Genomic DNA, 13,492 nt, shown 5'->3' on the forward strand with positions numbered 1-13,492 from the left:
TTCTCTCCTTCAAACTTCCACTCTGAAGTTCATCAAACTAAAATTTTATATACAGAAAAATCATTCATACAAAAATATTCACAAGCTAGCTGTGTATACAGACTTTAACTTGCATTAAAAATAAATGAGCCTTCTGTCAGAAATCCAAGAATTGTTTCATCATCGCATTACTGATATTGGACGAGCTGTTCCTTACACTCAGCCGTGATCATATATTTTTATAAAAACTGATACACTGACAACTGAAGCTGTCGGTTAGTTCATTTTTCCGGGCGTCAACTCTAATTTTTCATTTCAGTCTAATTGTTCTCATCAGCATCACTGGCAGCTGCGTGTAGAAGCAACAAGGAGCTGTTTTCAAGCAGCAGCTTTGAAAATGTGCTGTATGCATACCTATGCAGGTGAAAACAGCATGCACACAAAGTTTTGGGACTGTAAGTTGTTTTTTAATGTCAGCTTTCTCTCTGTAGTCTATTTGTAGTCCTTGTAGTATTGATCAATGAACTTTGAGCATGCTTTGAATGCATGCAGGTCACTGTGAAGAACAAATCTATTTGCCAAAGTGCTTCTCGAAACCATCAGCTGTCATCTTATGAGGACTGACCTCAAACCCAATTGGTATCCAAATATGTAGTTCTTTACTTTTTGCTTTGTTTTTAAAATTGCTTTCCCAATTTCAAAAGTTTACCTGACTTCAAAATGATCCTAATGTTTTCATTATGATCAGAAAATATGTAAGTAACTGTTACCACATTTAGAGAATATATTATTGCCCTCCATGAATCAGCTGAAGCCTATCTCAGCTACCATAGTGCCAGAGCCTGGACAGGATGTCAGTGTAATGCAGGGCTTTCATTAATTGATTGATTGATTGATTGATCAAATGGTAAAGAACTTGTATTTGACTATTAATTTACATGCATCCTTTTAAATGTACTATTCAGTATTTGGCATTTGCAAATGCAGATCTTATAACAGAGAAACCGTGAGGCCAAAATCCTTGTTATAGACTTTATTGTAAAGCTGACACCTCCTATAGCTTGTGAAACTTTGCCTATCTGGCATTCTGGCATGAAACTGAACTCTATCTCTAAATAGTTCCCTGGTGCAGATTTTTTCCACTGAGGTAAAAGTGGTGCCTTGTGAAAATCATAACTGTGTTTTAATTAACAGCTGAAAGGCAAAGAGAACTAATTGTCCTTCACATCCCAATAAGCTCCCACTGTGGCTGTTACTATTGCTCACAGCTGCTCTTAGTGTCAGAGCAGAGCAAGACAACATCTTGAGATGAGCACAGCTCTGCCACTTAATCCACTCATGAAGGCAGCAGAGCTGAACAACCAAAGAAAGAATCAGTGGGAAAAGAAAAATGTTTGATTCTCATTCAGAAAACTGTTTATTTTTATCAGATAAGTGGGAATCACGCTTATCCACAGTTTATTAGAGGAGTTCCAGGTAGAAAGAAAAGGGATAGCAGTTTATTTACAAGACAACTGTGAAGAGTATTGCTTTTAAAGTGTTTTTACTCATAAGTGACACTTCTCCGTCCCTTGCAGAGAGACCGCCCAGCAGTCTCTCCAGATCTACAACCACTCTGCAGTCCAGGTGAGTGGCACTTATACGATTTAAAGTTGCATCCTGTGACGTATCGCTGCACTTGTGTAACCCCCGAGTGGAGGCTCCTTCTGTGTTATAGTGTTGAGGTGATGTCCCGCCATTCTCTCTGAGGCTTTTAGCCTCTGTTGCAGCTCCTGTGCCTGCTGCTCAGCCTTGCGTGCAGCTTTGCGGGCGTTCCTCAAGGAACGCTTCACCTTGCGAACTCGCTCCTTCAGCTGCCGGTTCCTCCTTTCCGCTGCAGCCAACCGCTCCTGCAACTTCCGGCCTCGTTCCTCCTCCTCAAACAGTGCAGCCTGCACCGAGGAGCACAGCAGCTGGGGGTAAGGAGGAAAGAGAAGATGGTGATGTTAGTTAGCATACGTGAAGGCTTGTTGTCTTAAGTGTCTGACAAACTGTTGTAGACTTCCAGCTGCTATCTCGTCGGCTAGATGTGTAGAGTGGGAGCTCTACATGTCATGTGTGTGTGTTTTCTCTCCTGTGCATGTTGTTTATCCTGTAACAAGCCTAGCATGCTAAGCAGGAAGTCTTATTTACTTTTCTATAGGCTTCTACTCCCATTTCAAAAACACGTGTGTTTGGGTACCTGTGTAATATAAATGTACTATTGATCTCTCATCCCTATGCAAGGGTCACATGTTAGATGTTTCTGGGACCCTAATGTTGCACGTTCTTGATGGAAGCTGACCTGAACCGACAGGGTTCACAAAGGTGACAGCTGTTGACGTCCCAGTAGGAATGTATGGTTTGGTTTCCTCTGTTTATGGGCGCACTTTATCACAAGTAACATATACAAACTCAAAAATATTGTGAACTAAAGGTATGTACTGTACATTCACTATTTGTCTCACTCTGCATACATACTCAAATGACCACAGTCGAGGTTAAGGCCAAGCCCCTGTTCTTTTAGCTTGCTGTTTTGTACTGTGGTACCAAGGATCGCAAAAAATGGACACTCGTATGGTTTTGGCATATAATGCAGTTTGTTTTAGTGCCATTTGTTTTGGAAAACAATTGCTGAAAAATTGTCTTAAACTATGTTAAAGAAATACTGAGAAGACATTACTGTTGTGTCTGTTAGCTAAAACTGGAGGGGCTTTAGCTTAGTGTTTAGCTTAGACTAAAGACTACAAACTGAAGAAGCCTCTTAGTGTAAGCCTCCTCAGAAATGGTATTAGTGGGAGGGTGGGAATGCTACACCTTGGTAACAAGGTGTAGCATTCCCTCTTCTTTTAACAATGGTCCATAAAAGTCTGGGAACAGAGAAGACCAGTTGTTGGACCTTTGGGTCTATTTGTATTTACATTTTATATGGCATACTACCTTTCTTGGAATTAGTGTTGCAATACAATACACCCAAATAAAACAAAAAACAAAAAAACAAAAAAACCCTTTACATTAAACTTCATTTTAAAGTTTAAATAGTTCATACTGAGACTGATGAAGATAATCTCATGAGGACAATGTTACCCAGCCATATGGTGATACTGCACTGTATGCACAGACTACAAGATCATGTTGTTTGTAGTACAAGCAAGCAATAAAATTCCATTTACCTTTTTATCAGCGTAAAGGTAGAAACCCATGTGAATAAAACCAAATCCCTCTGCATGGATACAATCCACTAGGGTGAGAAAATATTTCATGCATTTGTTCCTATTCACTAAGACTGAAGTCAAATTCATATTCTTTTTTTTTTGTAACAGTTTGAAGCCTTGCCTTTTCAGTTCTCTTAGGAAATTTCACAGTGGGATGTATCAAGCACACACACGGACACACAAACGCACACCAACTGTCAAAACATCCGGGTCACACCTGCCTGCTGTTTAGCATCATCTGTATAAACAGTATTCAGAGGACATGTGACGACAACTGAATGCACAAAGGTCCACAGTGAAGAAAGACAGAACACAGAAACATTCAGGTTCTTCAGTATCCAAAAGTCGGTAAAGAGAGGCAAGAAACTATGGGGATGTCGTCTTAGTTTGTTCAAAACTCTATTTATTTAACAATTAACATTTACAGCAACTGTGGTCTAAAATGACTACAATGACTGATCGCCCTATGTTGCAGTTTCCTTCAGGTCGGGTCACATGTGACCCTTCAGGTCCTTGAAACCTTTCAGTCTGTTCTGATTCAGTCTGACATTTTGGCTCATCAGTGCAGGTACCACATCTTAACAGTGATGTCATAATGAAACATTGCCTGACTGGAAATAACATGAAGTCAGAGATTTCTTAACATGGTGGATATATTTTGGTAGTTCGGTTTATAATTATCTTATGTGTAGTTATTAGAAAGCATCCATGCAAGCTTTTGTAAACTTCAATGAACGGATCAGAAGATTTTTAAATCTGTGTGAGAGCTAACTTGACTGAAGGACACACTGGTGTTTGTCATTAGATTCTGATCGATCCCGTCTCGGTGTTAGAGATCTTTAGTCATGAGTAATTAGTGCAGCCAGGCTGCAAAACACTAATGGACTTACCCTGCTTCTGTCTGATGCTGAAGGTATGCAATAAACTCTGAAGAAAGACTTCTGCAAATAGCTGAAAGCAACAAAGTAGTTCTTACTCTGATCACAGTCATCACTGAAAAGTCTTGCAAATCTGACCTGTCAGTGACTCTGTCTTCATCGCAATAATGATTTTTTTTGTTTTGTTTTTTTTGTGAAGTTGCATTTGCTGAACATTCTGTCTGTAACATATTTGCAACAGTGAAGCAGGTGAAGGTGTTTGGTAACTCTGGATAAAGAATTTGAAAAAAATGTGGTGCTCAGACTTTGTCCTGTGTTTAACATGTATAGCTGTAGGTTTTGGGGGTTTATAACTCATAACTGCTGCAAATGTAGGAAGGTCAGAGAAATTAAATCAGCCATGCAAACCTCATGACAGCAAGTTTAATGTCACTGCAATACTTTGCACTGTGACACCACAGGCCATCCAGTCCAGTTCTATCAATGCTAAACTTGCTTTTAGAACATTTTGCTCTGGAGCAAACTTGAGGAATTTATGTAAATTGATTTTTTTTTACTCATTTGTTTGAGTAAAAGAAAAAGACACAATGTCAAATATGGAAGAAAAAGAAGCAAAAGTGGAAAAGAAAACACAAAAAACCCCAAAGGCTGTAATCATGTTTGAAAGAATTTAGAGGTGTTTTTGTTTGCGCCCAGCTTGACCTGACTCCTCATTCATTTCTGCAGACTTTTTGATTTCTCTCCCTAACTTTATATAGAATCTCAGCAGGAGTCCACACAATTACACAGACAACACACATGGCCAGACACCTTTACACACAGTTAGTGGCTTTAGAGCTCCACTGCTGGCGTTAAAGAGCCAAGCCAGGGTTTCTCCTCTCCTTGTGCAGATTTTATATTGTCTGTGCATGCGGGGGAAGGGAAGGCTAGAAAATGGAAAGAAAAAGTGATGAAGAGACAAAAGGAACAAAGAAGAGACGGAGAGCAGAAAAGAAATAAAGGTGGTGAAGAGGTGCTCCATAGGGTGGCATTTCTCCTCTGCTTCTGCACTTTTCTCCTTTATTTCTGTAAAACACAGTCTGATAATGTATTTTTTATGAGCTTTAGTGTCTAACTCTTGAGTGAAACAGGCACTCCCTTTTAACCCTCTGTAAGCACGTACATAAAATGTTAATGAGAGTCAGGAAACTTGTTAAAGGGGTTTGCATGAGGGTTCAAAATTCTGCCTTCCCTTACCGTGGGTACAATCAACCAGTTCTGTATGCATACACAGTAAAACATGTGCTGTATATGGAAGTGATTAGGAAGTGTTCGAGCCATCTGCCTGCCTTCTTGTGACCCATCAAAGAATCAAAGAACTCATATGATATGTATGTATTATATCTGTATTAGACCCACAGGAGTGTCTGACCTGGCTTGTGGTAAAAGCGGCTCTGAGCACTACTGATAAGATGAGCCTTTGAACAAAAGCTAATTGAAGGTTTTGGCAGGAAAAGTGCAGTGAAGGAAGTCTCCTGTCTATCCTTCTGGCGGGGCATCTGGTTCCCACAAAGCTGAAATCAGAAGCAAACCTCCTCCCAGCTCTGATTTTAGGGATTTATTTTTTTTGTCTTTAAATGCAGCTGAAGGATGAAAGCACAGAGAGTGATGCAAGAAGGGAAGCGAACTTTAGATAATAAAAGTATTAATAGGCTTGGTTCTTGGCTGTTAGATTAAAGAAGGATAAAAAGAGAAAGAAGAGAGATTTCTTTCCCCATTTTTTACGTCTCTATATACATTCCCAAACAAAACACCTGTTTTGTCCTGCCTTGCCTAAAGGTTATTGTAGAGGAGCACGTGAATCCTCCTCTACAATAACAGCACCTTTATCCCCTTTTTGCCTGAACTATGACCCCTTAATTCAGAGGCTAGATCCTGTAGTTTAAACCAGAACAGAAACAGAAAAGAAGGCACTACAACACCACACTTTGCAGCCCTTTAACAGTTAAATTCTTGCTCTTAAATAATGCTGTGGCTAAATTAGCTGTGAGATTATTTAAAGCTGAAGAGGTAAATCAGCTGTGAATGCTGCAGGCAGTAGAGAAAAAGTCAGCCAGGAATGAGGCACAACATCCTTCAGAGTGTTAAGATGATGATAACGAGTGCAATAAATGGATACAAGTGTATGAAAAAGATCCACGTAATGCTCCACGGTCCACCGGATGTATTAAATGATTCTAATAGAGACACTGTCTGTAAATCGCACTGACTTTAAAGGGGATCTATTGTGCTTATTTTCATCTCCATTATTTCCAAATCATGCAAGGAAAACAAAACCCACACCCAAAACACTGAGACAGAAAAAAAATCAGTTATGATATGAAGGAAGACTTGAAGCGAATGAGCACATCAAGTGCCCTTTGCCAAAGAGTGAAGTGTCACCATAAATTGTGTTTTAATTGATCATCTTTATCCCTTCAAGAAGCATCCTGAAGGATGTTTTTTCTTCCAGGGTGTGATGTTGCCTTCATCCACAGGGCACCAGGTTTGCTGTGCTCTTCATCATCATTAAAACACCAAAGTGAGGGCCTCTTCTTTGGTGTGTCACAAAAACTATTCAGCAACCACTCAGCTGTACCTTTTCAAAATAAACGCAAAGACGTGTCGTAAATTTGTCTCCAGCTGCCGTGTCCTGTCTTGTTTGAGGTGCGAGCTTGGATCAGTCAGAGCAGATGTGATAATGAATGTCTGAATCCCAGCAGCAAAGCTCTCATCACAAGCTTCAGCCTATCTCTGGTCCGAGGTCAGCGTGATATGTTGCTTCATGCTGATACAGATCAAAGCTGCAGACTGACACGCTTTCAAGCTGGTGGTGTCAAAGTCGTGGATCTCTGCTATTTGATCTTTGACCCCGGGGTGCACGGACAGTATCCGATATGCCTGAGGTGCAACCTGGAAGGACCTCGACTCATCAGTTTGCTTTGATCTACAACAGGTTGGGACGTGATTACGTCGGGCCAATCACATATTAAAACTTTATTAACAGTACAATTGATTCTTTTGTGTTGGCGCATGTGGGCATTTTTGTTATCCTTCTGAGAATCAATCCATTTTGTGTGGGTATTTGTGTGTTCAGCTCTGCGCAGTGCCAGAGGGTAGTTTGACTGATCTTTCTTTCCCACATTCCTGTCAACGGACTCACAACTCAGCTCATTATTAGGTGTCCACACACACAAACCAAGACCTCCCTCTGCTCGTACACATAGTTCAGCTACAGCGGTTGATTCATTGCCAGTTTCTGACTCAAACATTACCGAAACTACAACACCCTAATATTGTTAGTTGCTCCACTTCCAGTTCCAGTTCCCTGCACACTGCTGTTTGTCTGGACCCTTAATCTGTTATCACCATGGTAACACATGGTTTTGAGTTTATTTACATTTTCTGCAAACCCCCACAAAAAGTTGGCCTATTTGAAACAGGGGACTGACCAGCCTCATTCTTCTAAGAAGCTCTTTTTTTAATAGCTCCTTTCATTTTAAGGTCAGCAGCTCTTTAAGCAAACTTGCTTCTGATTGGCTGCCCCTTGTAAATAGAAGAATCGTGTGAGTGGTGCTCCTGTGTTTGCGTCCAATCAAAGTTGACTATATGTACTCTCAATGACATCATGCATAGCCAAGTCTAGAAAAAAACTGTTGGGAATGGAGCCCTTAGAGCCATCTGAGGCCTGTGATTTTGGGAATTAGCTACTATTTATACAGTGACATAATTTTCAAACCTTTAGCTATGTTCAAAACATAGCTAAAATATCAAACAAAAACACATGACATAAAAGTTGCAAAATTTGAGTTACATGTCAGTGAGTTAAATAAGTATTTGATCCTTAGATAACCATGACTTACTACTTGGTGGAGAAGCCCTTGCTGGCAAGCACAGCAGTAAGATGTTTCCTGTAGTTGGTCAGGTCAGGTCTGCACACATCTCAGGAGGAATCTTGGACCACTCCTCTTTACAGAAACTCTCACAACCCTTTAGATTTCTTGGCAGTTGCTTAGTAACTCGAAGCTTCAAGTCCTTCCACAGATTTTCTAGAGGACTGAGGTCTGGAGACTGGCTAGGCTACTTCATGACCTTAGTGTGCGAAGATGCACATTAAGGTCATGAAGTGGCCTAGCCAGTTTAGCCACTCCTTTGTAGCTTTGTCAGTATGTTTCGGGTCATTGTAATGCCTGAAGACCCATCCATGACCCATTTTCAGTGTTCTGTCTGAGCGAAGGAGATTTCTCATCCAAGATTTTAAGGTACATGGTCCTGTCCATTTTCCCTTAATATATGTTAAGCCATCATGTACCGTTAGCAGAAAAACAGCACCAATGCATGATTTCCGCTTCCACGCATGACTGTGGGGATGGTGTTTTTTGGGTGATAATCAGCATTTTTTCTACAAATATGGCAGGTCAAGCAAGAGAGCTTGAGTTTGGTTTCAATGACATCTTCTCACAGCTCTTTGCTCTTGCTCACAGCGGTGGAGAGGTTGGAATGGAAGAAAGTGATTCTTTGGACAGGTGTACTTTATACAAATAACAAGCTGAAATCGATGTCATTAATTGGTTGTTTGAAATCCCACCCATGGGAGTCAGATGCCTAGCTGGGTTGCTGGGGATCAAATACTTATTTCACTGTGACTCATATTCATTGTGTGTGTGTGTGTGTGTGTGGGGGGGGGGGGGGGGGGGGGGGGGTTAATTCTACGGTTTGTTTTGTTTTGTTTTTTGTTTTTGTTTTTTGTTTATTTATTTTTTTTGGGGGGGGGGGGGGGGGGGGGTTAGGGATATATAAAAGGCAATAAAAATACAAATTTAATAAAACACATTTGCTCCCTGATGATCCCATGGACTATTTGTTATCTCTGTGACAACAAGATAGTTTTGTGTTTGTTTGCAGTGTCAGCAAAACCCCACCAACATTTCTAAGAAGATAATGAAGCTTTTTATTATAGATTGCAATGGTCAGTTTAATCATAGACATTTGGTTTCTCATCTTCATGTACAACACTTTAACAGGCTAACTATGACTAAGTGATGCCTTACCCTGCTGTCTTCCTGCGTGTCCCACTCGGGGCTGAAAGTCTGAAATGGTTGGCTCCCCTGAGTGCAGTTGGAGAACTGAAACAGACTGGAAAACGTGCGTCTGTTCTCAATCGTGTCAGCAAAGATGGCATCTTGGAAGTTGACCCCATGAGGTCGGATGCTGTAGTTCTCATCCATCCTACAGAGGAGATGAAGGGGACAACTGTAAGCAGCACATTTGAATCTGCATTTAAAAAGAATGCACTCTGCTCCTTTCCAGTATATTTTTGTTCTTGGATTGTACCGGAGAAGCTTTGCATGATTCACAAATTAAAATAATGAGTATTTATGCTAGAAATGTATTAGAAATAGCATTCTGAACCCTGGCTATTTGGTTCTGAGGAATTATTTGCAAATCTATTGATCTTGTTATTTTAAACTTTGGCCATTTTCAATATGAACATCCACCAATGTATTGTATACTATAAGAAAATAACTAGTAGGTCTGCTTTAACAGCCAGAATAGAGAACAGAAATACATCATGAGGTCATAATCTGTTTGGCTGATAAACTGATCATTTGCTAATAACTCCAATTTATAGCTGATAGGTGTACAGTAATAAAAAGTCTTGATGAAGGCCAAAGCCAAAAGTGGCAGTCCTGCAAAGTGGTATTTACTCATTTGTTTTACTACTTTGATTATTTACATACAAACAGTGTTAATTTAAAGGTGCTCTTTCATTTATGTGGCAACAATAATAGATTTGATAAATTCAGGTAAAGCTGAAATAGTATTTAATTATGGGTTATTTTTTGGTTTGGTTTGGTTTCATTTTTTTTGCAAAAAAAAAAAAATAGAACCAAAAAAATATATCAAATTAATTTTCTGAAATAAAAAGTGACCGTTTTTTCTACCTCACCTGAGGAAAAAGAAATAGGAGTAGTTCTCCATCACGGTGTGGGACTGACAGGACAGGTAACCAAGCCCGGTCAGGTTGAGCCTGGATCCAGAGGGTACCTCCAGCATGCTGCCCCAGGCTTGGTCACACAGCAGCTCCACCTCTGCAGAGTACAGCAGCCCTTCCTCTGCGCCCTCGTACCCGTATCCGAACCCGAAGGGCAAGGAGTTGTACAGACTGCCCACTCCAACGCCCACCGGCTCCCGGTGGATTGCCAGGACCCGGGCATACAAGATGATCTCCGCAAGTTCCGCCCGGCAGCCCTCGCTCAGCGGCCGCCATTCCGAGGGGAGCTGGCAGCCACGCGTAAAGGTGTCCAGATGCGCAAAAACGCAGAGCGTTGCGAGGAGGATAGTCGTGGGAAACATCCCGAAAAGCCTACAAAATCTTATCTGGCACCTCCTAAAGTCTGCGTTGATGAGTCTTTCTTTTTTCCCAAGTGTTTCCAGGAGACCCAGCCAAGTGGCCGAAAGTAAACAAATCTGGTTGATTTTGCAAAAGTTATGCACATGTGTTTACCTCAACCACTTGATGATGCTAACACAATGAAAATAATTTTTCAGACAGAGTTTTTGAGCATTAACACAAACTCAAGCTAGCTTCAATCGTCTGAAGACTTTTGGAAAGAATAAAGTCGGATTAATATGAATGTGCAAAGACTAACCGCTCCAACCTGCAGCTCTGTCCGTTCTCCTGCTTGGAGGAGGCGAGGTTTAAACAGAGCGATGGTGATGCCTTCAAGGACTCGTGCGCTGCTTTGATATTTAGAGTTTCAATGAGGGGTGGTCGATGCGTTGAAGTGGTATTTTGCCTGATGAAAAGGTGATGAACCTGAGGTTTTGAACCTGTTGACCTCAGACATAATATTATAACCCACATGATGTATAAAACTCTTTCGATCAAAAAGATTATTAATTCAAATATACTCCAGGTTCTTCACAAAACGCGTCGCTTTATGAAACGAATACTTCCTTGAGGAATCGACTTCTTCTGCTCGGCATGTGAAGGCGTTAAACGTGATTATAAAGGGACAATCACTGTGGTGGGAGATGGTATCACAGGAGCCAGGGTTTGGCTGGAGGAAGTTCCATGGGAGATAAATCAAAGCATCTGAGAGGAATTTGAATGGGTCCAAAGGGGGGTGCTGCTGAAGTTTCCACTGGGTTCCAGAGTACCTCGAATTTGTTTTACAACACACTGGGGGTACAGTGGGTCTTTTAGGTTATTCAAGCGCTATTCTGGGAACTTAGTGTGTCGTGTTGTGTGAGTCCCAACATTCTTTCTGATAGACCTTTAGTACAAATCTTTATTTTGGCTACCTATTGTGGGTCAGTGGGGTCCAGTGGCTCCTGGACAAGGATCACTGGGAGTTTTGAAGCACTTAAGGGAAATCCCATGGGAGACAATAGGCTTTCTGTGGTGAAAATCCTCCAGGGATTCTCTCTCTCTCTCTCTCTCTTTCTCTCTCTCTCTCTTTTCTTCTTCTTTTTTTTTTTTACCTGATATAAGGGACTCTAAAGATGCACCAGGACTCTATAATGTGATTACATTTCACAATACCTAAAATATTTTATTAAGAATAGCCCACATAGCATCATAGTAAAGATTAATAATCACTTTCAGTTCCTCAACTATAACCACTTTAACAGTCTTCCATACAGTTCTAGGCTCAACCTCCAGTAAGTACAGTGACCATCTCTGATTGCTTTAAACCAGGGGTAGGCAACTCCAGGCCTCAAGTGCAGATTTTAGACATCACCCTGTGTCAACACACCTGAATCAAATCATTAGTTCATTCCCAGGCCTCTGGAGAACTTCAAGACATGTTGAGGAGGTAATTTAGCCATTTGAATAAGCTGTGTTGGATCAAGGACACATCTAAAACCTGCAGGACACCGGCACTCGAGGCCTGGAGTTGCCTACCCCTGCTTTAAACTAACCTGAACATGAACATCAGTAGATTGCTCTTGAATAAGACTGCCATCTAGTGGAAAGTAAGTATAACGGTATATATAAACGTATAGCTGCACAAACAAGAGCAGAAATGGTGTTTCTCGGACATTCCATTGTATTTTACTACAGTAGCCTCTGAGTGTTCTGTGCTACAGTATTGACAGATATCCCATCGGAATCAGTTACACTGTCGTCGCCATTTATCATTCAAAGCTGACATCAGAGGGAATCTCCAGTCCTTCCTTTCCTGTTTGCAAGTGTAAGGTGACTCCTGAGGGGGAATTCCCGCTAACAGCTGATGGTCTAGCCCCGCCCCCACACATGTCAGCCTCTTGCCGGTGTGTAAAAAATGCGGATGGACCCGTGCCGCGGCGGCGCTGCTTACGCGCAGGCGCTCTTTGTTCTCAGATCAGTCCTCTGCCCCGTGACGTCACTACGAGGAAATAAAAACCGTCCGTAAACTCCGCACAAGTGAACTCGGTGTCGAGTTGTCGAAAATTAGACCGACTTAGATAGGAACTGTGGCTTTCAAAATAAAAGCAAAGCGTTCTTGAAGAATGAATTAAGATTGCCCTAAAAACAAATATCAAAAGCTAAGGACTTCAGAAAGAACAAATAATCACTATAGTGTTTTAATATGATAAATAGAAGTGAAAATAGCTACACACAATACAGTTTAATGAATATAGTGTACTTAAGCCTTATTTAATTCCAGCGCAAGATAATGGTTTTCCTCTGATGATGAATTTAATTTTATAAAGACATTATTTATTTTTAGGTGGATTTGTTTGTTTTGTTTGTGTCTTTGATTTTGTCTTGCGGTTTAGCGGATTCATCTACTGCTTATTAAAATAAACTTCAGATGAATCGTTGAATTAAGTCTTTACTGTTTGAAACCCCCATTAGTGGAAAATGTTATTTTTATATTATTTTAAACTGATAACTACACTGTCACTATAATTGCTCTATAGTTGTTATTTGTCACAAATCAAAACAAAGCTCTTGATCAAAAGAGTCACTGATGTGATCTAGGTGCATATGCACACAAAGTCAATTTCCAGTCAAAATCTTGGCCTTTCAATGATTTATTTTTGCAAGAAAGCAAACCAAGAACTAGGCATATATGCATGTTGGTACCAATTTACTGAGATAATCATAGATTCTCGATTTTTTTTTTTTTTTTAATCCATAAAAATAACCAATAAATTAGTTAAAATTACCTAAAAACAAAAGAAACTAAATAGCAAGCATAATAATTCAACAAAACATAATAATAATAATAATAATAATAATAATAATAATTATGAGCTCTTACGCGATTATCACTGATAACGCAAAACGCAGAAAGATAATTTATTCGATTTAAATCAACAAACACAAAAATGCATAGTTTATCAGTACTGCGCCAGTTAATGAGTTTACTTTGAAAGGAACAACCGGAA

At 40.4% G+C, this 13,492-nt stretch overlaps 1 protein-coding gene across 1 annotated transcript; it reads right to left on the minus strand.

The window, feature by feature from the left end:
* Positions 1-1,368: 1,368 nt before the first annotated feature.
* Positions 1,369-11,071, minus strand: ccdc3a (coiled-coil domain containing 3a). Its single transcript, XM_084910890.1, has 3 exons — positions 10,059-11,071; positions 9,160-9,337; positions 1,369-1,931 (listed from the first exon to the last, which is right to left on the minus strand). Exons 1-3 carry the CDS (start codon positions 10,463-10,465, stop codon positions 1,626-1,628), a joined length of 891 nt encoding a protein of 296 aa, XP_084767016.1. The 5' UTR covers positions 10,466-11,071; the 3' UTR covers positions 1,369-1,625.
* Between the last annotated feature and the right edge of the window lie 2,421 nt (positions 11,072-13,492).

The sequence above is a fragment of the Perissodus microlepis genome, chromosome 17, assembly GCF_051167445.1.
Source record: "Perissodus microlepis isolate ML-2025 ecotype Zambia chromosome 17, ASM5116744v1, whole genome shotgun sequence".
Classification (NCBI taxonomy): Eukaryota; Metazoa; Chordata; class Actinopteri; order Cichliformes; family Cichlidae; genus Perissodus; species Perissodus microlepis.

Coding starts and splice junctions, on each gene's coding strand:
- ccdc3a (XM_084910890.1), bottom strand. CDS start 10,465: ATGTTTCCCACGACTATCCTCCTCGCAACGCTCTGCGTTTTTGCGCAT. Junction 9,338..10,058: donor TCCTATTTCTTTTTCCTCAG/GTGAGGTAGAAA, acceptor TCTCCTCTGTAG/GATGGATGAGAACTACAGCA. Junction 1,932..9,159: donor ACACGCAGGAAGACAGCAGG/GTAAGGCATCAC, acceptor CCTTACCCCCAG/CTGCTGTGCTCCTCGGTGCA.